General features: G+C 43.8%; 1 protein-coding gene across 2 annotated transcripts in view; it reads left to right on the top strand.

Annotated features, from left to right (window-relative positions):
- The window catches only part of ACD (ACD shelterin complex subunit and telomerase recruitment factor), a 174,876-nt gene that overhangs the window by 124,784 nt on the left and 23,992 nt on the right, over positions 1-26,100 (top strand). For both annotated transcript variants that reach the window (XM_063923065.1, XM_063923066.1), the window contains 2 exons: positions 19,271-19,352; positions 23,223-23,285. In XM_063923065.1, the coding sequence (XP_063779135.1) occupies positions 19,271-19,352; positions 23,223-23,285 (145 nt within the window). The remainder of the gene's footprint in view (positions 1-19,270; positions 19,353-23,222; positions 23,286-26,100) is intronic.

The following is a 26,100-nucleotide window of genomic DNA, read 5'->3' as shown; positions in this document are numbered from 1 at the left end:
GTAGGATCTCAGGATCAGCACATCACTTTAGTAAAGGCTCGCATCAGTAAGCGCTCTGGTAGTCAGGGAGCTCGGAGGCACTGTGAGGGGTTATTGTCTGATGAATATTGTATTTGTAGGAATTGTGAGAATATAGTTGAGGATGGGTGCATCCAGAGATGTCAGTCCAACCTTAATATCGACATGGACCGTCATCCGTTGAGTGATTACCACTCACTAGTGGGTAAGGTCTTAAACCAGACAGAATGCTGGGTGTGCTCACAGGTACCTCAAGGTCGGAGCAAGTCAGGATTAGTACCGTACCCTTTAGCAATAGATGAGGTACTCGAATTGCGGGGTGGGAGACCGGTGGACAAGAAATTCAATATTTCTAGGCCCCCTAGTTTGAAGCTCCACCAGTATCATGTAGACAGATCCTTATTATGTTTTAATATTTCCAAGTACCGAAAACCGGGAAATTGGGAAGTGACGTGGAATAACCAGACAATGACCTTTTCACACAGAGCTGATAGGATACCCATAGACTCTGAACTTGTACGTCAAATAGCCAACAGTGGGAGGTATTTTCGGTATAGGTATACTCGTGGAAGCAAGACCATGTGGGTTGGAAAAGTATCGCCAGGGTATTGTGCTTATATCATCCAGCCCGATACTTGTACTGAGCAGATGGGAAAACTAGGGATAGGTTTCTTTACTTGGAAAGTTTGTAATATGGTGATGTCATATTTTGTCCCCTATGTTCTCCCAGATGATGCCTATTTCATATGTGGGAGGAAGGCGTACAAGTGGCTTGCCCCGAGCTCAGAGGGATTGTGTTATATTGGGAGAGTACTACCAGAGGTCATGACCATAACCCATGATAAGATGAAAGACGTTCACCACAGTGCTCAGGCTCCTTATACGCATACTCACTATGAACACATTATCAAGAGACACCTCATAGATAGAACAGAGCACGCAGCCTCTGATTTGATCCACGAATCCACCGGGATTCAATTCCTTCTCGCATTAGACATCACCCGTACTGCCAGAGGATTATAAATTATAGGTATATCCATGCGCTAGCGAACTTGATAGATAATATCACTGAGATGTATGACGACACCTTCAGGTATACGGGAAGGGAGTTACAAGCTTACAAGAAGGAACTGATTCAGCACAGGATGGTCCTAAATTATATCACAGCCGTGACAGGTGGGTACTGTGTTACTCTGGCAACTCAATATGGGGTGAAGTGCTGTACGTATATTATGAACAGTAATGATGATCCAACGGAGATTATCGATCAAAAGATGGACGAGATCTTGCAGTTGAAGTGGAAGTTCAGGAGGAAACACAACCTTACCTTGGCGACTGTGAGTAATGAACTGACTGGCTGGGTCTCATGGTTGAACCCACGAAATTGGTTCTCAGGTTTAGGAGAGTGGGCTCAAAATGTTATTATGAGTGTAGGGAAGTTTCTCCTTTGTATCCTGGGAGTCGTCATAATTATTGGTTTGATATTTAGGTGTGTTCGAATTCTGACGCGGCGCAAGCACGGCACAAAGTTGATGAGTCTAAGGAGCGAGGGCGCTGTTATAGCAGCAGATTTAATTTATGACCCATCCATAGAGACCGTGTTATGATAAGGATTGCTAATGAATTTCATGGCATGTTTCTTTCACCCGTTTTTCTTTTGTTTCCCCCTCTGCCCAGATACATCCATCCGGAAAAGACATCTGCCCTACCCAAAATGTTTATATGAATGTATTTTAGATATGTGTCTTATCTTCACCTCTGCAATCTCCAGTTAATAGCACACATAGTCGACAGGTGATATCCACATATACTAGCACTCACATATGTTTCCCCCTCCATGTATCATCAACTAAATGTGCACCCCATTTGTTTTAACAAGAAGCCGAAAAGAGCTCGGTAGTGTTTGTTGGCCCATTTACAGACCCTTGATACGGGATGAGAAGGATTTAATGTATACTTCGCAATACCTAGAAGCTTATTTAGAACATATACGGCACGATGATACATGCCCCATAGACATGGATTCATACATACATGCTTTTTACTATCCCACTAGGTCATACATTTCCTACTTACCACTCTCCCCCGACCATCCAAACTTCTGTAGATATTGTGTAGATATTTTTCTGTTTTAAGTGATTAGTTAGTGGCAGTTATTGGTGACTGCCAAAGGGTGGACTGTCAAAGTCGAAAAATATTGCAGTACACACATCATGTACAAACAACACACAGATGGCCTCCGTGTGCGTACTTGCTCTGCTGTGCGTGCACATATCCGCAATTTAATCCAAATAGTGCACAATGTACACATAGTCTCCCTGCACCACATCAGAAAGTAACAACAGTTTAAATAGTTTCAGAACAAAGGGATTCACCTTTACAGAATAGGAGGGGACAGAACAAGGTTATAAGGTGGTGTTTGGTATCCAACTGAAGGGTATTTTAAAGGTAACATTCCGGTGTTGATTTGAGAAAGATCGCATGTTCCTGCGGATAGTTATGTGCAGGAGCAGAATATAGATATAAACTGGATTTACTGCACATTATGTATGCAGCGGGAATCCAGAGGAGACCACCCACAAGAGCAGTTGGGAAAGACATCGCCTACCTATTCAACCTACCTACCTACCTACCTATGACCTCTCCTGTACTGTAAATGTGCATTCCTGTGTCCAATGGACAAAGAGATTACAGTATCTATTGTATTGCTTTTTGGAAGAATTGTATAAAGAGAGCTGCTGCAGGCCTGGTCAGACAGAAGACTCACAAAGTTATCTATCAGATGACCGAGGACCGGCCGGGTTGCGCAAGCTTGTCCACTCACGTATGTACCATTGAATGTAGCCATTTACTCTGTTATATTGTATTGTATTATTTGTATTGTAACCCCCTTTCAGCAATAATCCACTGTGGTGTCGGAACCCAGCGGTAAAATCACAATTGGTGTCGTGTCTTCATTGCCCTGCTAAGGTTTAAAGCGTATTTTCATTGCATTGCATAACTGTTCAGGGTTTGTGGTGTATCTCTGGGTGTGTACGCGCTGTGAGTACTTTGTACCGTCAGCGCGGCGTTTGTACGCGAAGTCCGTACTCAGTACGGGACTTTGTACGCTAATAGCGTACGAAGTGCGCAGAGTGTGTGTTAAGTACAGTGGCCGCAGCGGCTCCATGGTAAAGTGTATTTAAGGTGTGTTTAAGGTATAGCTTTCTTTCCTAAGGATATTTTCAGCATTATCAGTGGCCAGAAAAAAGCCATTACTTAGTGTTAAAAATAAGAAGGCACGTTTTGAGTTTGCCAAAAGCCATGTAGACGACTTCCCAAATGGGAAGGTGCTCTGGTCAGATGAGACAAAAATTGAACTTTTTGGCCACCAAGGAAAACGCTATGTCTGATGCAAACCCAACACATCCCATCACCCCAGGAACACCATCCCTACAGTGAAACATGGTGATGGCAGCATCATGCTGTGGGGATGTTTTTCAGCAGCAGGGACTGCGAAACTGTTTCAAGTCGAGGGAAAGATGGATGGTGTTAAATCCAGGGATATTCTTGAGTAAAACCTATTTCAGTCTGCCTGATTTGAGACTGGGACGAAGGTTCACCTTCCAGCAGGACAATGACCCGAAGCATACTGCTAAAGCAACACTCGAGTGGTTCAAGGAGAAACATTTAAATGTGTTGGAATGGCCTAGTCAAAGCCCAGATCTCAATCCAATTGAGAATCTGTGGTCAGACTTGAAGATTGCTGTACACAAGCGGAAACCATCCAACATGAAGGAGCTGGAGAAGTTTTTACTTGAGGAATGGGCAAAAATTCCAGTGGCAAGCTCATAGAGACGTAGCCAAAGTGACTTGCAGCTGTAATTGCTACAAAGGGTGGCTCTACAAATTACTGACTTTAGGGGGTGAATAGTTATACACGCTGATATTTTCCGTTATTTTGTCCTATTTGTTGTTTGCTTCACAATAAAAAAAATTAAATAATAATCTTCAAAGTTGTAGCCATGTTCTGTGAATGAAATGATGCAAACCTTCAAACAATCCTTTTTAATTCCAGGATGTGAGGCAACAAAACATGAAAAATGCAAAGGAGGGGGGAGGGGGTGGGTGAATACTTTAGCAAGGCACTGTACAGCAAATGTAAAAAAATCTGACATTCATTAACATCAAGTATTTTTTTAGTGGTAATATTAATGGTTAACATCAAATAAACTAGCAGACATTCTTACTTTTCCTTATTTTCTCTTACGTCCTAGAGGATGCTGGGGACTCCGTAAGGAGCATGGGGTATAGACGGGCTCCGCAGGAGATAGGGCACCTAAAAAGAACTTTGACTATGGGTGTGCACTGGCTCCTCCCTCTATATCCCTCCTCCAGACCTCAGTTAGATCTTGTGCCCAGAGGAGAATGGGTGCACTGCAGAGAGCTCTCCAGAGTTTTCTGTGGAAAAAGAATTTTGTTAGATTTTTTATTTTCAGGGAGTCCTGTTGGCAACAGGCTCCCTGCATCGTGGGACCGAGGAGAGAGAAGCAGAGCTGGCTTGTCAAGTTGGGCACTGCTTCTAAGGCTACTGGACACCATTAGCTCCAGAGGGAGTCGGAACACAGGTCTCACCTGGGGTTCGTCCTGGAGCCGCGCCGCCGTCCTCCTCACAGATGCCGAAGATAGAAGCCGGATAAAGAAGGCAGAAGACATCAGATCTTCATGAGGTAAGGCGCGCAGCGGTAAGCTGCGCGCCATTGCTCCCAGTCACACACACACAGAGCAGCACTGAAGGGTGCAGGGCGCAGGGGGGGGGCGCCCTGGGCAGCAATAAACCTCACATTTTGGCACAAATACAGTTGGATTAGACTGCTGAGGCAGTAAATCTATGATCCCCCGCCATTTTATTGAAAAATCACTGGGACCGAAGCCCGCCGTCGGGTGGGCGGGGCTTGATCCTCAGCACTAACCAGCGCCATTTTCTCCACAGAAGCTGCATGAGAGAAAACGCTGGCTCCCTGGTCTCTCCCCTGCTGAACACAGGCTGGAAAAAAGAGGAGGGGGGCACATTAGCGACGCAGTGAGTGGGAATTGGCATTATATATATATATATATATATATGAAAAAGCGCTATCTGGACATATTTTTTTCCAGTGTTTTAAGCGCTGGTGTGTGCTGGCATACTCTTTCTCTGTCTCTCCTTAGGACCTGGTTGGGGTTTTGTCCCCTTATAGGTTAATCCCTGTGTGTGTGGGGTGTCGGTACGGGTGTGTCGGCATGTCTGAGGCAGAAGGCTTCTCCAAGGAGGAGGTGGAGCAAATGAGTGGTGTGTCTCCATCGGTTGTGCCGACTCCAGATTGGATGGACATGTGGCATACGTTGAATGCAAGTGTGGCATCTTTACATAAAAGGCTTGATAAGGCTGGTTTAGGGGGGACATCAGGGGGTTAGTCCTCAGATTGGACCGACTCACAGGGCCCGTCGGGGTCTCAAAAGCGTCCCTTAACACAAGACACTACTACCGACACGAATTCTGATTCCAGTGTCGACTATGACTAAGTAAAATTGCACCCTAGGGTGACTAAAACCATTCAGTGTATGATTGTGGCAATAAGGGATGTGTTGCATATTGTGGATGAACCCTCGGTCCCCGACACAAGGGTACACATGTTTAAGGAAAAGAAACAGATTATTAATTTTCCCACATCTCATGAATTAAATTAATTATTTGGAAAAGCTTGGGAGACTCCGGATAAGAGACCGCAGATCCCCAAAAGAATTTATATGGCATACCCTTTCCCTAAGCAGGACAGGGAGATTTGGGAATCACCCCCCACTCTGGACAAGGCCCTGACGCGCTTGTCCAAGAAAGTGGCGCTACCGTCTCCTGACACAGCGGCCCTTAAGGACCCTGCAGATCGCAGGCAAGAAACTACCTTAAAGTGTATTTATTCTCAAACGGGTGCTGTGCTAAGACCGACAATTGCGTCGGCATGGGTGTGTAGCGCAATTGCAGCTTGGACAGATGAGCTGACAGATCAATTTGATAATATGGATAAGGATACTATATTCCTAACTCTAGCCCATATTAAAGACGCAGTCTTATTTATGAGGGATGCTCAAAGGGACATTGAATTGCTAGCTTCTAGGGCCAATGGCATGTTTATCTCAGCGAGAAGATCCTTATGGACTCGCCAATGGACGGGTGATGCGGATTCCAAGAAACATATGGAAGTACTACCCTATAAGGAGGATGTATTGTTTGGGGATGGGCTGACGGACCTGGTTTCCACAGCTACAGCAGGTAAATCAAATTTTTTACCATATATTCCCCAACAGCAAAAGAAAGTAACACCCTATCAGATGCAGTCCTTTCGGTCGCACAAGTCCAAAAGAGGTCGGGGAGCCTCTTTCCTCGCCAGAGGTAAGGGCAGAGGCAAGAGAGCACCTGCTTCGGCAGGTGCCCAGGAACAAAAGTCCTCCCCGGCTGCTCCAAAACCCACAGCATGACGCTGGGGCTCCCCTGAGGGAGTCCGCACCGGTGAGGGCACGTCTTCGACTTTTCAGTCAGGCCTGGGTCAGTTCGGACCTGAATCCCTGGGTGTTGGAAATAGTTTCCCAGGGTTACAGATTGGAATTCGAGGAGGTGCCCCCGAGCTGATTTTTCAAATCGGCCCTACCAGCTTTCACATCGGAAAGGGATGTAGTGTTAGCTGCAATTCAAACGCTGTGTATACAGCAAGTGATAATCAAGGTTCCCCTGCACTAGCAGGGAAGAGGTTACTATTCAACCCTATTTGTGGCCAGAAACCGGACGGTTCGGTCAGACCTATTTTGAATCTGAAATCCCTAAACCTGTACATAAAAAGATTCAAATTCAAAATGGAATCTCTCAGAGCAATAATAGCCAACATGGAGGAGGGGGAGTTTATGGTGTCTCTGGACATAAAGGATGCGTACCTTCATGTCCCCATATATGCCCCCCATCAGGAGAGAGTCACTGTACAGGATTGTCATTACCAATTTCAGACGTTGCCGTTTGGACTTTCCACGGCCCCAAGGATTTTCACCAAGATAATGGCGGAAATTATGGTGGTCCTGCGCAAGCATGGAGTCACAATTATCCCATACTTGGATGATCTCCTGATAAAAGCGAGATCAAGGGAGAAATTGCTGAGCAGTGTGGCGCTCTCTCTGAGAGTGCTCCAGCAACACTGTTGGATTCTAAATCTACCGAAGTCACAGTTGATTCCGACAACTCGACTACCGTTCCTAGGTATGATACTGGATACGGAACAAATGAAGGTCTTCCTCCCAATAGAGAGAGCCCAAGACATCCAGAACATGGTCAGGGACCTGCTAAAACCGAAAAGGGTGTCAGTTCACCAATGCACTCGAGTTCTGGGGGAAATGGTGGAGGCCTACGAGGCCATTCCCTTCGGAAGGTTCCATGCAATGACTTTTCAATGGGACCTTCTGGACAAGTGGTCCGGGTCCCATCTGCACTTACATCGGAAAATAACTCTGTCCCCAGGGACCAGAGTATCCCTCCTGTGGTGGTTGCAAAGTGCTCACCTCCTGGAGGGTCGCAGGTTTGGAATTCAGGATTGGATCCTGGTTACCACGGACGCAAGCCTCCGAGGATAGGGAGCGGTCACACAGGCAAAGACTTTTCAGGGGCTTTGGTCATACCAGGAGTCCTGTCTACACATCAATGTGTTGGAACTCAGGGCCATTTACAACGGCCTTCGACAAGCGGAGAGTCTTCTTCGAAACCTACCGGTTCTGATTCAATCAGACAATGTCACAGCAGTGGCTCATGTGAACCGCCAAGGCGGGACCAGAAGCAGAGTCACGATGGCGGAAGCCACAAGGATCCTTCGCTGGGCGGAAAATCATGTAAGCGCTCTGTCGGCTGTCTTCATTCCGGGAGTGGACAACTGGGAAGCAGACTTCCTCAGCAGACACGATCTCCATCCAGGAGAGTGGGGACTTCATGAAGAAGTCTTTGCAGACGTAACACGTCTTTGGGGAACTCCTCAAATAGATATGATGGCGTCACGCCTCAACAAAAAACTTCGGAGGTATTGCGCCAGGTCTCGGGACCCTCAGGCAGTAGCAGTAGACGCACTGGTAACACCGTGGGTGTTCGAATCGGTCTACGTGTTTCCTCCTCTTCCTCTCATCACGAAAGTGTTGAGGATCATAAGCCGAAGAGGAGTACAGACGATACTCGTAGTCCCAGACTGGCCTCGAAGGGCCTGGTACTCGGATCTACAAGAGATGCTCACAGGAGATCTCTGGCCTCTTCCTCTGAGGGAAGACCTGTTGCAGCAGGGGCCCTGTGTATTTCAAGACTTACCGCGGTTACGTTCGACGGCATGGCGGTTGAACGCCGAATCCTAGCGATAAAGGGGATTCCGGAAGAGGTCATCCCTACTTTGATAAAGGCTAGGAAGGAGGTGACGGTAAAACATTATCACCGTATCTGGCGAAAGTATGTGTCTTAGTATGAGACCAAGAATGCACCTACGGAAGATTTTCATCTGGGTCGTCTTCTCCACTTCCTACAGACAGAAGTGGATATGGGCCTGAAATTAGGCTCGGTTAAGGTACAGATTTTGGCCCTCTCGATTTTCTTTCAGAAGGAATTGGCTTCTCTTCCAGAAGTCCAGACGTTTGTAAAGGGAGTGCTGCACATCCAGCCCCCTTTTGTGCCTCCAGTGGCACCATGGGACCTGAACGTGGTGTTGCAGTTCCTAAAATCACACTGGTTTGAACCGCTTAACAAGGTTGAGTTGAAATTTCTTACCTGGAAGGTGGTCATGTTGATGGCCTTAGCATCAGCAAGGCGAGTGTCCGAATTGGCGGCTTTGTCACACAAGAGCCCCTACTTGATTTTTCATGTGGATCGAGCTGAATTGAGGACACGTCCGCAATTTTTGCCTAAAGTGGTTTCTTCGTTCCATATAAATCAACCTATTGTGGTGCCTGTGGCTACAGGTGACCTGGAGGATTCCAGATCCCTGGACGTAGTCAGGGCCTTAAAAATTTATGTAGCCAGGACGGCTAGAATTAGGAAAACAGAGGCTCTGTTTGTCCTGTATGCGGCCAATAAGATTGGCGCTCCTGCTTCGAAGCAGACTATTGCTCGCTGGATCTGTAATACGATTCAGCAGGCTCACTCTACGGCTGGATTGCCGGTACCAAATTCGGTTAAGGCCCATTCCACTAGGAAGGTGGGCTCTTCTTGGGCGGCTGCCCGAGGCGTCTCGGTATTACAACTTTGCCGAGCGGCGACTTGGTCGGGGTCAAACACTTTTGCTAAATTCTACAAGTTTGATACCCTGGCTGATGAGGACCTAGCGTTTGCTCAGTCAGTGCTGCAGAGTCATACGCACTCTCCCGCCCGATTGGATGCTTTGGTATAAACCCCATGGTCCTTACGGAGTCCCCAGCATCCTCTAGGACGTAAGAGAAAATAAGATTTTAAACCTACCGGTAAATCTATTTCTCCTAGTCCGTAGAGGATGCTGGGCGCCCGTCCCAGTGCGGAAACTCTGCAAGACTTGTATATAGTTGTTGCTTACATAAGGGTTATGTTACAGTTGACATCGGTCTTGAACCGTTACTGTCGTTTGTTCATACTGTTAACTGGTTATGTATGTTCCAGGTTACATGGTATGATTGGTGTGTGCTGGTATGAATCTTGCCCTTGGATTGCTAAATCCTGCCTTGTATTGTCCATCTCCTCTGGGCACAGTTCTCTAACTGAGGTCTGGAGGAGGGGCATAGATGGAGGAGCCAGTGCACACCCATAGTCAAAGCTCTTTTTAGGTGCCCTATCTCCTGCGGAGCCCGTCTATACCCCATGGTCCTTACGGAGTCCCCAGCATCCTCTACGGACTAGGAGAAATAGATTTACCGGTAGGTTTAAAATCTTATTTTTTTTCTGTAGTATTCCAGTATTTTGAAACTCAATTAGCATGAGTGCTGAGGTTAAAGAAAAACTAAATTTGCCACAAATAGTAAAGTGGCCTTATGTTCAGCACTGCATTGGCATCAGGGATGAAGTAGGTATACCATTTCAATATGCCTTAAATCATAGGTTCTCAAACTCGGGACCCCAAACAGTGCATTTTTACAGGTGTCCTCACGGAATCACAACTGAAATAATTAGCTCAACCTATGGATCTTTTAAAATGTAAACAAAAGAGGTTTTTTACAAGAGACGTAAAAAAAGAGACTATGGGTGACATGTAATAGGATGTGAGTTTTAGTAAGATTTCCGAAATCGCCCCCTATCGCATGTTTTGAAAGCGTTTTTTGTTTTTTTGTTGAAATCGCAAATGTAATAGGATGCAAATTAGGGAGTGAAACATGCAATGTCATGCTATTTGTCGCGATATTATGACCCGGTAATGTGCGCTTTTCTGACCAACCAGAATGCGATTTACAACACCACCATTACACACAAGCAAAGAACCCCACCTATTGGCCGAGCTAAATCCCCTGGAATCTGCATCACACACCCTATATAAAGGGCTCCAGCGCCATTTTGCCCTTTGTTAGGCTGGGAGGAGTGTAAGATGGAGAGGAGAGTAACCAAGAGAGGCAGAGAGAGCAGCATGGTGGCAAGGAGGGCAGTGCCTGGGAGGAGTCAGGAGGAGCAGGCTGAGCTGGTGCTGGAAGCAGGCAAAGTGACACAGAGGAGGAGGATTTTGAGAGGGAGCAGGAGGAAGAGTTGGAGGAGCCTCTCCTTAGTGATGTCGACTGGCAGGAGGAGGATGGTGATGGAGGCCACAGAGTAGGTTGAGGAAGGCCCTATGCCAGGGCGTACTCCCAGTGGTCGCCATGTGCGTTTCTCCTATGAGGAAAACTGTGCCCTAGTCAGGGCAATGGTGCCAGTTTTTAATCTGCTTCTGTGGAAGTATAACCACCACACTAATATGGGCATAATTCAGAGTTGATGGCAGTAGCAAATTTGTTAGCAGTTGGGCAAAACCATGTGCACTGCAGTGGGGCAGATATAACATGTGCAGAGAGAGGATACAGGGCTGGGATGAGGAAGCAGGGAATGTAGCACGGAGTCACTAGGGAGAGACAGACTATGGGATGGGTGGGAGGAAGGAGAGATATATACATACAGGTTGAGTATCCCATATCCACATATTCCGAAATACGGAATATTCCGAAATACGGACTTTTTTGAGTGAGAGTGAGATAGTGAAATCTTAGTTTTCTGATGGCTCAATGTACACAAACTTTGTTTAATACACAAAGTTATAAAGAATATTGTATTAAATGACCTTCAGGCTGTGTGTATAAGGTGTATATGAAACATAAATGAATTGTGTGAATTTACACACACTTTGTTTAATGCACAGTTATTGAAAATATTGGCTAAAATTAACTTCAGGCTGTGTGTATAAGGTGTATATGTAACATAAATGCATTCTGTGCTTAGATTTAGGTCCCATCACCATGATATCTCATTATGGGATGCAATTATTCCAAAATACGGAAAAATCCCATATCCAAAATTCCTCTGGTCCCAAGCATTTTGGATAAGGGATACTCAACCTGTATTTATTTTTGTGTATAGATAAATAAATATTTATTTTTTAACAGTGTCTTATATAGCACAGCAAATTCTGTTGCATGTTAACAAAAAAAATGTGTATGTGTCTGAGGGGGCCCCAGCGTTATCACTTTACAGGACCCCAAGATTTCTGTTGCCGGCCCTGGGCTCAGCTTCCTCCACGACTGCTGCAATGCCTTGATCTGCATAATTGTCGTGGCCCAGGGCAGTGTTATGCAGCAAGCCTGGACGATCATCACTACTTTGGGTGGTTGATATAGTAGTGTACCTGATGACCGGTCCAAACACCTAAAACGACTTTTAAGCACCACAAAAGTGTGTTCCACAACATTGCGGGTGGCAATGTGTGCATCGTTATATTGGTGCTGTGAAGGGCCTTGTGGATTACGTAGAGGTGTCATGAGCCACGGTAAACACCTATACCCTGAATCACCTGCAAAACATAAGTCGTGGTTGTGAATGATTAATTACAGTTGTTTTCAGGTATTTGTTACACACTAAGGTATAGTTAATTACCAGACCCTAACAGTCAGTTATTACTACACATAAGCACACTCATTAGAGTAATGTAAGTGTACTTCATGGCACACATAAGTGTGTTACTGACCAAATAAGCACACCATTATGGGTCAGGGTCATGCTGCATTGTTAGGCAGTAAAACAGTACTTTTAAAAGGACATATTAGGAAACACATTAAAAGATAACTTGAATGTACCTACCAAGTAGCCATCCCTCAGGCATGGTGTGCTGCCGGTACCTATGTGAAGCACAAAGTGGTCTGGGGACCTGGTTCTGGTGCGCAGCCTGCGCCGCCCTCCTGTGCAGCTCCACGAAACGTGCAATATCACATACACACAGCTCAACTCCTGACTGCAAAAATCCATTGCTCAATCCCTCACAGATGCCCTGGATGATGTAGGGGTATTTGTAAGCGTGTTTCTGATGAAAGTATGGCTCACCTGTGCAAAGTGTAACCCTTTGTTTTTTGGGTGATGGTGGAAGTACTCCAAATTACCTATCTCTACCTGGTCTGTTTTGTGTGCGGTTTTTAGTAAATTTTTAAGTGCGATTTCCAAAATCACATTCTATTACATTTGCGAGTTGTATACTTTTGAATGGGAAAACATCTGGATGTGATTTGAAGTGTGAAATGAAATCGACAAGTGAAAATATGCGATTTTCTCTGGGAAAAATGCGAATTAGAGTGCAGTTCGCATCCTGTTACATTTGCGATTTACTCAAAACAGGCGATTTCGGCTGTTTTTTTACTAAAAGTCTCAAAAGTCTAAAAATCTCATCCTATTACATGTCGCCCTATATGCCTATTCTGGGGCACACTTATAAATGTATTTGTTTAAAAAAAATTAGCTTTCAATGGTTTTAATATTAAAAATACTAGGCTTTATGCGACATGTAAAAGTTAATACTTAAACGGGTAACATATAGAATTAAATTGGTATCTACTATAGCGAAAATATGAAATTAGGTATCCGGAAATTAAATTTCCCACCATTCATCTATCAATAGTTTAATATCTGGAAATATGGACGTTCTATATTTCCCACCTTTTGTTGTAGATACACATGCAGTTTATCAATTTCTATTAAATTAAAAATATGTATATGTTGGAGTTTGTATGTACTCACATTTTTTCGTTTTACCACTTTAAATAAGTTTAAAAAAAATATGGTGTGTGTTTTCATCCAAAGCACACCACCTAACAGTCGTGTGGATGACACATCACCTGTATACAACAAAAAGAACAAACAATAAGTGTGCCCCAGAATAGGCATATAGTTTCTTTTTTTACGTCTCTTGTAAAAAAAACTCTTTTGTTTACATATAGTCGTGGTGACTATTTATCTGGGAGCACTGCCAACCTAGTGCTATAAAGAATCTTGGTCTAGAAACAGCCTATGGGTATTTTCAATTGCAGTCGAAAGCTCCCGTCTGTTAGAAAGACGGCAGTTTTCGACTTTTTTTTAGGTTGGAAGGGGTTCCAACCTATTCAATACACCCCAGAATTATCCGACAAGTCGGGAATTCTGACTTGTCTAAAAGTACGTGGAACGGCGGAATAGCCGCCAATCCGCGTGCTTCTGTCGGAAACGGGGCCAAATCCGACAGGTTTTGGCCCTGTTTCCAACCATCTCAATCCGACTTTAAAAAAAGTCGGATTGAGTTGAGGGAGCTGAGAGGGGGGAGAGTAGCGTAACAGGAGGATGTGGCACAGCCGCCGCTCACGGCAGCGTCCACCCGGCTCCAGCAAGCGAGGTCTCGCTTGCTGGAGCCGGGTGGACGCTGCTGTGAGGTCTGGCGGCGGTGCCACATTCTCCTACTATGCTGCTGTAGCCGCTGCTCTCCCTCGTCTCCCCGCTGGTCTCCCCCCTCTCCTCCTCTCAGCTCCCTCATCTCAATTCGACTTTTTTTAAAGTCGGATTGAGATGGTCATTGACTAGCCCTTGTTGGATCCATTCCGAAAAATGCATGTCGGAATGTATCCGACTTTAATTGAATATACCCCTATATGTTGGTCTTTAGTATCATCTACTAACTTACACACTAAAGGGTCCTGTGCAATTTCAAAGTATTTTTTCTCCATCTTTTAAAATGTGTCAGTGAGTAACGAGTGCACCTGTTAGGTGACCTGGAAAACGTGAGCTGTTTGGAGCCCCGAGGACCGTGTTGAGAACCACTGCCTTAAATTAATGATATGTACATTACACACCCCTATGCTTAACACTTCATATAGAATTTGTCCATAGGTGACCATAGAACCTTTGCAATCTGGCAGGATCATTATACAATAGGTAGCACCTATCATTGTGTATCAATGCCTATTTCCCTATAGATTGTAAGCTTGCGAGCTGGGCCTTCCTACCTCTATGTCTGTCTGTTATTACTCAGTTTTATTCTATTGCTGCTGTTCCAATTGTAAAGTGTAATGGAATATGCTGCGCTATATAAGAAACTTAATAAATAAATAATAAATTACATAGAAAATACATAGAAAAAAATGGGGTTTTCTTACATACAGTGTGGGGAAACTACTTGTTACTGGACAGTTCAAAAGTTATTGTTTGGTAAATCCAAATAGAGATTGTTCCCATGGTTATTGTCCCTATCCCACTGTAGGCTATCAATACCAGTGTATCTTACATTAGCTAATTGATCATCTTTTCATTACATTAATATATTTTCTGCTGGAATATTAAAATTGTGTTTGTTTAATGCTCAGATAGGTAAGCTATATTTCTCTGACGTCCTAGTGGATGCTGGGACTCCGTAAGGACCATGGGGAATAGCGGCTCCGCAGGAGACAGGGCACAAAATAAAAGCTTAAGGATCAGGTGGTGTGCACTGGCTCCTCCCCCTATGACCCTCCTCCAAGCCTCAGTTAGATTTTTGTGCCCGGCCGAGAAGGGTGCAATCTAGGTGGCTCTCCTGAGCTGCTTAGAATAAAAGTTTAGTTTAGGATTTTTTATTTTCAGTGAGTCCTGCTGGCAACAGGCTCACTGCATCGTGGGACTAAGGGGAGAAGAAACGGACTCACCTGAGTGCAGAGTGGATCGGGTTTCTTAGGCTACTGGACATTAGCTCCAGAGGGACGATCACAGGTTCAGCCTGGATGGGTCACCGGAGCCGCGCCGCCGTCCCCCTTACAGAGCCAGAAGAGACGAAGAGGTCCGGTGAAATCGGCGGCAGAAGACGATCCTGTCTTCAGACTAAGGTAGCGCACAGCACCGCAGCTGTGCGCCATTGCTCTCAGCACACTTCACACTCCGGTCACTGAGGGTGCAGGGCGCTGGGGGGGGAGCGCCCTGAGACGCAATATTACAGTATATACCTTAGGTGGCTAAAAAGAATACATCACATATAGCTCCTGGGCTATATGGATGTATTTTACCCCTGCCATTTTACACAGAAAAAGCGGGAGATAAGGACGTCGTGAAGGGGCGGAGCCTATCTCCTCAGCACACAAGCGCCATTTTCCCTCACAGCTCCGCTGGAAGGACGGCTCCCTGACTCTCCCCTGCAGTCCTGCTTCAGAATCAGGGTAAAAAAGAGAAGGGGGGGCACGTTTGGCAGCAAATAAATATATTAACAGCAGCTATAAGGGAGTAACACTTATATAAGGTTATCCCTGCATATATATATATAGCGCTGGGTGTGTGCTGGCAGACTCTCCCTCTGTCTCTCCAAAGGGCTAAGTGGGGTCCTGTCCTCTATCAGAGCATTCCCGGTGTGTGTGCTGTGTGTCGGTACGCGTGTGTCGACATGTATGAGGAGGAAAATGATGTGGAGGCGGAGCAGTTGCCTGTGTTGGTGATGTCACCCCCTAGGGAGTCGACACCTGACTGGATGATTGTATTTAAACAATTAAGTGATAATGTCAGCAATTTGCAAAAAACTGTTGACGACATGAGACAGCCGGCAAATCAATTAGTGCCTGTCCAGGCGTCTCAGACACCGTCAGGGGCGCTAAAACGCCCGTTACCTCAGTGGGTCGACACAGACCCTGACACAGATACTGAGTCTAGTGTCGACGGAGACGAGACAAACGTAATGTCCAGTAGGGCCACACGTTACATGATCACGGCAATGAAAGAGGCATTGAACCTTTCTGACACTACAAGTACCACAAAGAAGGGTATTATGTGGGGTGAGAAAAAACTACCAATATTTTTTCCTGAGTCAGAGGAAATAAATGAGGTGTGTGAAAAAGCGTGGGTTTCCCCCGATAAAAAACAGCTAATTTCTAAAAAATTATTAGCATTATATCCTTTCCCGCCAGAGGTTAGGGCGCGTTGGGAAACACCCCCTAGGGTAGATAAGGCGCTCACACGTTTATCTAAACAAGTAGCGTTACCGTCTCCTGATACGGCCACCCTCAAAGAACCAGCTGATAGAAGGCTGGAAAATATCCTAAAAAGTATATACACACATACTGGTGTTATACTGCGACCAGCAATCGCCTCAGCCTGGATGTGCAGTGCTGGAGTCGCATGGTCGGATTCCCTGACTGAGAATATTGATACCCTGGATAGGGACAATATTTTGTTAACTATAGAACATTTAAAGGATGCATTACTATATATGCGTGATGCACAGAGGGATATTTGCACCCTGGCATCAAGAGTAAGTGCTATGTCCATCTCTGCCAGAAGAGCGTTATGGACGCGACAGTGGTCAGGGGATGCGGATTCCAAACGGCACATGGAAGTATTGCCGTATAAAGGGGAGGAGTTATTTGGGGCTGGTCTATCGGACCTGGTGGCCACGGCAACGGCTGGAAAATCCACCTTTTTACCCCAGGTCACTCCACATCAGCAGAAAAAGACACCGTCTTTTCAAACTCAGTCCTTTCGTTCCCATAAGTACAAGCGAGCAAAAGGCCACTCCTTTCTGCCCCGGGGCAGAGGAAGAGGAAAAAGACTGCACCATGCAGCCGCTTCCCAGGAGCAGAAGCCCTCCCCTGCTTCTGCCAAGTCTTCAGCATGACGCTGGGGCTTTACAAGCAGACTCAGATATGGTGGGGGCCCGTCTCAAGAATTTCAACGCGCAGTGGGCTCACTCGCAAGTGGATCCCTGGATTCTACAGGTAGTATCGCAGGGGTACAAACTGGAATTCGAGGCGTTTCCCCCTCGTCGGTTCCTGAAGTCTGCTTTACCAAAGTCTCCCTCCGACAGGGAGGCAGTTTTGGAAGCCATTCACAAGCTGTATTCCCAGCAGGTGATAATCAAGGTACCCCTCCTGCAACAAGGAAAGGGGTATTATTCCACGCTGTTTGTGGTACCGAAGCCGGACGGCTCGGTGAGACCAATTTTAAATCTGAAATCCTTGAACACTTACATAAAAAGGTTCAAATTCAAGATGGAGTCACTCAGAGCAGTGATAGCGAACCTGGAAGAAGGGGACTATATGGTGTCTCTGGACATCAAAGATGCTTATCTCCACGTCCCAATATACCCTTCTCACCAAGGGTACCTCAGGTTTGTAGTACAAAACTGTCATTATCAGTTTCAGACGCTGCCGTTTGGATTGTCCACGGCACCTCGGGTCTTTACCAAGGTAATGGCCGAAATGATGATTCTTCTACGAAGAAAAGGCATTTTAATTATCCCTTACTTGGACGATCTCCTGATAAGGGCAAGATCCAGGGAACAGTTAGAAGTCGGAGTAGCACTATCTCAGGTAGTGTTACGTCAGCACGGGTGGATTCTAAATATTCCAAAATCGCAGCTGATTCCAACGACACGTCTACTGTTCCTAGGAATGATTCTGGACACAGTCCAGAAGAAGGTGTTTCTCCCGGAGGAGAAGGCCAGGGAGTTATCCGAGCTAGTCAGGAACCTCCTAAAACCAGGCCAGGTCTCAGTGCATCAGTGCACGAGGGTCCTGGGAAAAATGGTGGCTTCTTACGAAGCGATTCCATTCGGAAGATTCCATGCAAGAACATTTCAGTGGGATCTACTGGACAAATGGTCCGGATCGCATCTGCTTGAAATATCTCACATGGAAGGTGTCGATGCTGTTAGCCTTGGCTTCAGCCAGGCGTGTGTCAGAATTGGCGGCTTTATCATATAAAAGCCCTTACTTAATTTTTCATTCTGACAGGGCGGAATTGAGGACTCGTCCTCAATTTCTACCTAAGGTGGTTTCTGCATTTCACATGAACCAACCTATTGTGGTACCTGCGGCTACCAGGGACTTAGAGGACTCTAAGTTGCTTGACGTTGTCAGGGCCTTAAAAATATATGTTTCCAGGACGGCTGGAGTCAGAAAATCTGACTCGCTGTTTATCCTGTATGCACCCAACAAGCTGGGTGCCCCTGCTTCTAAGCAGACGATTGCTCGTTGGATTTGTAGTACAATTCAGCTTGCACATTCTGTGGCAGGCCTGCCACAGCCAAAATCAATAAAAGCCCATTCCACAAGGAAAGTGGGCTCATCTTGGGCGGCTGCCCGAGGGGTCTCGGCTTTACAACTTTGCCGAGCAGCTACTTGGTCAGGGGCAAACACGTTTGCTAAATTCTACAAATTTGATACCCTGGCTGAGGAGGACCTGGAGTTCTCTCATTCGGTGCTGCAGAGTCATCCGCACTCTCCCGCCCGTTTGGGAGCTTTGGTATAATCCCCATGGTCCTTACGGAGTCCCAGCATCCACTAGGACGTCAGAGAAAATAAGATTTTACTTACCGATAAATCTATTTCTCGTAGTCCGTAGTGGATGCTGGGCGCCCATCCCTAGTGCGGATTGTCTGCAATACTTGTATATAGTTATTGTTACAAAAATTCGGGTTATTATTGTTGTGAGCCATCTTTTCAGAGGCTCCCTTGCGTTTATCATACTGTTAACTGGGTTCAGATCACAAGTTGTACGGTGTGATTGGTGTGGCTGGTATGAGTCTTACCCGGGATTCAATATCCTTCCTTATTATGTACGCTCGTCCGGGCACAGTATCCTAACTGAGGCTTGGAGGAGGGTCATAGGGGGAGGAGCCAGTGCACACCACCTGATCCTTAAGCTTTTATTTTGTGCCCTGTCTCCTGCGGAGCCGCTATTCCCCATGGTCCTTACGGAGTCCCAGCATCCACTACGGACTACGAGAAATAGATTTATCGGTAAGTAAAATCTTATTTTTTATTACATTATGTTTTTCAGAAGAATGAAAATAGTTTTTCTGTTCCTATGCATTTGTTGCTCATCCCTCCACATGAAGAATCGGCTCTGGAGCAGATGACAGGTACATTGACTCAGACAGTTGTGCGAAGCATTGTGTATAAACAACATTACGGAATATATGTACTCGTATTATGTGTTTGAGTCCTTATGTCGTAGAGCCATCATCACTCAGCAGAGAATGCGCTTAGTGTTAGATGATATATTTACAGTGTGTGCGCCCCTGAAGCTGGGGATACTGTGTATGCAGGTGTAGGAAACAACAACCTTTTTATTGTGTTTTTTTTTTTTTTTTTTTTTACTGGGTGTGGATTATTAGATCTACACTAAAATGGTCTACAGTCAATAGGTCTACCACTAATGGTAGACATGGATAAGGTCGGCAAGGTCAAAAGGTTGACACAATAAAAGGTAGACACAATAATTTTATGGACTTAAATGGGTACCATTATTGATACTAACTATATATATATATATATATATATATATATATATATATATATAATAGTCAGGTCCATAAATATTAGGATGTCGACACAATTCTCATATTTTGGGCTCTATATACCACCACAATGGATTTGAAATGAAACAAACAAGATGTGCTTTAACTGCAGGCTTTCCGCTTTAATTTGAGGGTATTTACATCCAAATCAGGTGAACGGTGTAGGAATTACAACGGTTTCTATATGTGCCTCCTACTTTTTAAGGGATCAAAAGTAATGGGACAACCAACTCAAAAGCTATTTCATGGACAGGAGTGGGCTATTCCCTCGTTATTTCATCATCAATTAAGCAGGTAAAAGGTCTGGAGTAGATTCCAGGTGTAACATTTGCATTTGGAATCTGTTGCTGTCGACTCTCAATATGAGATCCAAAGAGCTGCCACTATCAGTGAAGCAAGCCATCATTAGGCTGAAAAATCAAAACAAATCCATCAGAGAGTTGGCAAAAACATTGGGTGTGGCCAAATCAACTGTTTGGAACATTCTTAAAAAGAAAGAACGCACTGGAGAGCTCAGCAACACCAAAAGACCCGGAAGACCACGGAAAACAACTGTGGTGGATAACAGAAGAATTATTTCCCTGGTGAAAAAAAACCCCTTCACAACAGTTGCCCAGATCAAGAACACTGTCCAGGCGGTAGGTGTACTGTATATGTATCAAAGTCAACAATCAAGAGAAGACTTCACAAGAGTGAATACAGAGGGTTCACCACAAGATGTAAACCATTGGTGAGCCACAAAAACAGGAAGTCCAGATTAGAGTTTGCCAAACAACATCTAAAAAAGCCTTTAAAGTTCTGGAACAACATCCTATGGACAGATGAGACAAAGATCAACTTGTACCAGTGTGATGGGAAGAGAAGAGTATGGAGAAGGAAATGAACTGCTAATGATCCAAAACATACCACCTCATCAGTGAAGCATGGTGGTGGTAGTGTCATGTCGTGGGCATGTTTGGCTGCCAATGGAACTGGTTCCCTTGTATTTATTGATAATGTGACTGCTGACAAAAGCAGCAGGATGAATTCTGAAGTGTTTTGGGCAATATTATCTGCTCATATTCAGTCAAATGCTTCAGAACTCATTGGACGGCGCTTCACAGTGCAGATGGACAATGACCCGAAGCATACTGCAAAAGCAACCAAAGAGGGTTTTTTAGGCAAATAAGTGGAATGTTATGCAATAGCCAAGTCAATCACCTGACCTGAATCCGATTGAGCATGCATTTCACTTGATGAAGATAAAACTGAAGGGAAAATGCCCCAAGAACAAGCAGGAACTAAAGACATTTACATTAGAGGCCTGGCAGAGCATCACCAGGGATGAAACCCAGCGCCTGGTGATGTCTATGCGTTCCAGACTTCAGGCTGTAATTAACTGCAAAGGATTTGCAACAAAGTATTAAAAAGTGAAAGTTTGATTTAGGATTGTTTAGTTTGTCCCATTACTTTTGGTCCCTTAAAAAGTGGGAGGCACATATAGAAACCATTGTAATTCCTACACCGTTTACCTGATTTGGATGTAAATACCCTCAAATTAAAGCAGAAAGACTGAAGTTAAAGCACATCTTGTTTGTTTCATTTCAAATCCATTGTGGTGGTGTATAGAGCCCAAAATATGAGAATTGTGTCGATGTACAAATATTTATGGACCTGAATGTATGTATGCGTGTGTGTGTGCGCGCGTGTGTGTGTGTATGTATGTATATATGTGTGTGTATGTATGTATATGTGTGTGTGTGTGTATGTATGTATGTATGTATATGTGTGTGTGTGTGTGTGTGTATATATATATATATATATATATATATATATATATATATATATATATATATAATTTTATTATTAAATCCATAGCCCACTGCCACTTATTCTGGAATTTGTCAGGAAAATACTTCCTGAATATGTACCAATCTTTATTGTTCAGCAGATTACTGTGCTTGCTGTGTGCTCCATTACAGACCATATATCATTGTATATGTGATAAAGAGACCTACAATTATTAACTTATTTATAGAAGAGTATTAAACTCTATTGTTCAAGAACTTGCTTTAAGTAATTGTTAGTAATAGTCGGGTAACATTTGGCTAAAGCTACGCGGGAGCTAGGTACCTATTTGCAGTACCTGCAATACTTTAAAGTACCTTTCCTTCATTATGATTATTATCAGCAAATAGAGTATAAACACACTACAATAACATTTATACAAAGTCATTACTTTATTGGATTGCATTTAAAATAAATGCCATAGCAAAACATTTTCTTGAAGTTGGAACTTTTGTTTCTTAATTGTCTAACCAAAACCAGCAACAACTATCGGTCAAATGTCTAAAGTGCAACTGACTATGTTGGCGAAATATAAATGTTAGTAATAGTAATACAAATATACAAACAACTGAGTTAGGGCTGGTATGGGAATTTGGAAGATGCTTTTTGTGTTGAGAAAGTTGTAAATTTGAGCTTTATAGACTCGTTGAAGTAATCCTAGATTCTAGAATTGTCCACGATTTTCCTTGCTATTGGTATGCTCAGCCTATTAAAAAATACACATCTAATAAACTTAGTAAATAAGTACCAAACAAGTATTGTGAAGCTTTGGTCATTGGGTCCATTATTGTCACAAAAGGTAAAAGCTATTTCTCTCTATATTTTGCTCTTCCAGTAGAAAATGACTGTAATTTCTACTGATATACAGGTTGAGTATCCCATATCCAAATATTCCGAAATACGGAATATTCCGAAATACGGACTTTTTTGAGTGAGAGTGAGATAATGAAACCTTTGTTTTCTGATGGCTCAATGTACACAAAATTTGTTTAATACAAAAATTATTAAAAATATTGTATTAAATGACCTTCGGGCTGTGTGTATAAGGTGTATATGAAACATAAATGAATTGTGTGAATGTACACACACTTTGTTTAATGCACAAAGTTATAAAAAATATTGGCTAAAATGACCTTCAGGCTGTGTGTATAAGGTGTATATGAAATATAAATGCATTCTGTGCATAGACTTAGGTCCCATCGCCATGATATCTCATTATGGTATGCAATTATTCCAAAATACGGAAAAATCCGATATCCAAAATACCTTTGGTCCCAAGCATTTTGGATAAGGGATATTCAACCTGTATCAAGTAAGAAAGAAGCTAACAGCAGCTATGAACCACTTGGCCCATCTAGTCTTCCCTAAACACATGTAAATAGGGTTCATTTATGTCAGAAGCCTCTTTACCTACAGTACATTTCTGGGTTGTAGGAGGAAACAAGTGTACCCAGAAGAAACCCACGCAAGCACAGGGAGAATATACAAACTCTACACAGTGCCATGGTGGGAAATGAACCCATGACCTCAGTGCTGTGAGGCAGTAATGCTAACCATTACACCATCCATACTGCCCAAGTAAAGTAATGTCTGTCTGTGTTTCAGAGTACAGAACTGACGTTCAGCTCACCAGTGACGTTGATGCTTGTTGCGATACAAGTATTTCTCGTAAGTTTTTTTTTTAAATATGTCCAAGGCCCTTTTAAAGGGTGTAGTGAGAACATTATCTTTTAATTCAGTGAGACTCTTTTGTGCCATAACCTCAAGAGGCTAATTACAGTGTTTGTCTGTGATGGTTACACAGTGCATGGTACATTATTGTTCGCTTGGCAGTTGATCTGCTAAATTTGTATTTTTGGTAACCTGATAAAGGTAATGTGCTTGTGATGCCTTATGGGGACACCAGCTGCAAAGGATCTACTCAAGGATAGGTTTTTAAGATGCGTACACACTGGCCAATAAGATATATCGCTGGTACATCGCCTAGTGTGTACCAACGATATCTCTGTGAACGCTGTCGTTCCTGCAGGACACACAATGTCGAATATAGCTACAGATATTTGTACCCAGCATTACTTGGTGATGTGTGACTTTTCCCCACGATACAATGATGTGCACAGTATGGGACAAGAGGAAAAATGCAGTTGACTTTGTCCAGTGTTACAGGGGAATTGAGGAGCACAGTTTTTTTTTCTGCAGTGTCTTGGAGTCTACAGAAGAACAACTAAGTTTGGTATATGTAACAGATCCTGTAGTTACACAGAATTAATTCTACTCCAGTAATTCCCTGAAAACAAATTCTGGCTGATATAAACTCTGATCTTTCGGCAAAACTCTTTGATTTTCAGGCTTCACCCAATATTACTCCCAAATGTTTTGGTATTAATACTAATCTTCAACAGGTTATCTGAGCCTCATGATTCAAAACCGTACAGCTAGATATTAAGAAGACCATTCAGCTTCTTTGCATTTTAGTTTGATGACTGACCCTTCAAACAAATGCTGAGATCTATGGTTATTATTTGTGCCATTTGTGCAAGATTGAAGTCTTCCTATGGACTAAGAGCTTCTCTTGCCCATTTGAAAGTTCTGGTAGATCACATGAAGTCAGGCCACACTACTGCACATTCAGCAAATCACTCACCATTTCTTTTGCTTGAAAACTAATGTACCCGTGTGTCCAGCTAAGGCAGACGCAGTCATAACAGTGCAGCCTGCCATACTGAAATATGCTGATATATGCACTTTTGTGAATGGTTACTAAGCATCCTGCTTATACTGTATATAAGTGCAATGCTCAGATATGTTTTATGATCTTCTCGTCCCATCTTTGTCTGACCCTACCTGTTATATGCCTTTTAATTTGGATTACTATTTTGAGCACTGGTGTTTGACAGGAAGTGAGTCTGGGTGTGACTGCGTGTAGTGTTTTCTGTGTTCTGTGACCCTACATCACTCTGTTTTGCTTTTACAGTCTTTAGTTGTGGAGAATTGTTTTTGTCACATACGTTTTCAAAACATGCTTTTATAGAGCAACTATCCAAGGGATCCACTGTTCCCATGAGTTTAGTTTGTGTTTATATATACATATACATAGTGTTCTATTTTTTCTGTATCTATGCTACCAGTACATGTGCAAATGCCTATTGATTATTTTAGAAAAAATGTTTATCCAAAGGCTCTGTTGTTTTAATATGCTGTATTAAGACCATCTGCAGTGTGGCATTCATGTCATAGCTGGGCAATGGTTTTCTGCCTCAACTGATTTTACTATTTTATATAGTATTGTGACAGAATTTCCCTTTTTCTTACTATAGTACTTTGGTCGGGTCCCTCCATTGAGAACATAACCATTCACAGTATTTAGCAGCATTTAGATGACCTTTGCAGGCAGCCAACACTACTGATCTGTCCTTTAGAGCAGGAGTGATATATTGCTGTTTCTCAAATGTAGTAGCCTGGGATTTGCGGGTATTGGCACCTTTATGGCAAGAAAGCCGTTAGATTTAAAGCGCCACTTACTGTTAAGGCAAAACCAGGTTGTTTTTTGCTTTAAATGAATTGCCGCTTTAAATCTAGCAGCTACAGTATCTCGCCAAAATCGCATCGGTACCCACAGATCACAGGCTAAAACATTTGAGCCTGTGGGGTGTATTCAATGAGAGTCGGAAGCTGTCGTCCTGTCGGAAAGACTGCAACTTCAGACTGATTGATGTCGGAAGTGGTTCCAACCTATTCATTACCGGCAGCTTTGTTCCGACAAGTTGGGAAATCGGAAAAATTCTAATTTTGACAGCTTAAGAAAACCCCAAATCCAAAATCTCAGAAAATTAGAATATTACATAAAGTCAATTAAAAAAAGTATTTTGTCGACCCTCTGAAAAGTATAATCATACATATGTACTCAGTACTTGGTTTGGGCCCTTTTTGTGTGAATTACTGCCTCAATGCGGTGTGGCATGGATTCTATCAGCCTGTGGCACTGCTGAGGTGCTATGGAAGACCAGGATGCTTCAATAGCGGCCTTCAGCTCTTCTGCATTGTTTGGTCTCATGTCTCTCATCTTTGTTTTGGCAATGCCCCATCGATTCTCTATGGGGTTCAGGTCAGGCGAGTTTGCTGGCCAATCCAGCACAGTAATCCCATGGTCATTGAACCAGGTTTTGGTACTTTTGACAGTGTGGGCAGGTGCCAAGTCCTGCTGGAAAATCAAGTCAGCATCTCCATATAGCTTGTCTGCTGAAGGAAGCATGAAGTGCTCTAAAATGTCCTGGTAGATGGCTGCGTTGACTCTGGACTTAATAAAGCACAGTGGAGCAACACCAGCAGATGACATGGGTCCCATAATCAACACAGACTGTGTAAACTTCACACTGGACTTCAAGCATCTTGGATTGTGTGCCTCTCCATTCTTCTCCATACTCTGGGACCTTGGTTTCCATTGAGATGCAAAATTTGCTCTCATCAGAAAAGAGGACTTTGG

This window comes from Pseudophryne corroboree, chromosome 5 (genome assembly GCF_028390025.1).
Source record: "Pseudophryne corroboree isolate aPseCor3 chromosome 5, aPseCor3.hap2, whole genome shotgun sequence".
NCBI lineage: Eukaryota > Metazoa > Chordata > Amphibia > Anura > Myobatrachidae > Pseudophryne > Pseudophryne corroboree.
The sequence above is the reverse complement of the archived record's forward strand: the minus strand, read 5'-3'. Positions and strand labels throughout refer to the sequence as shown.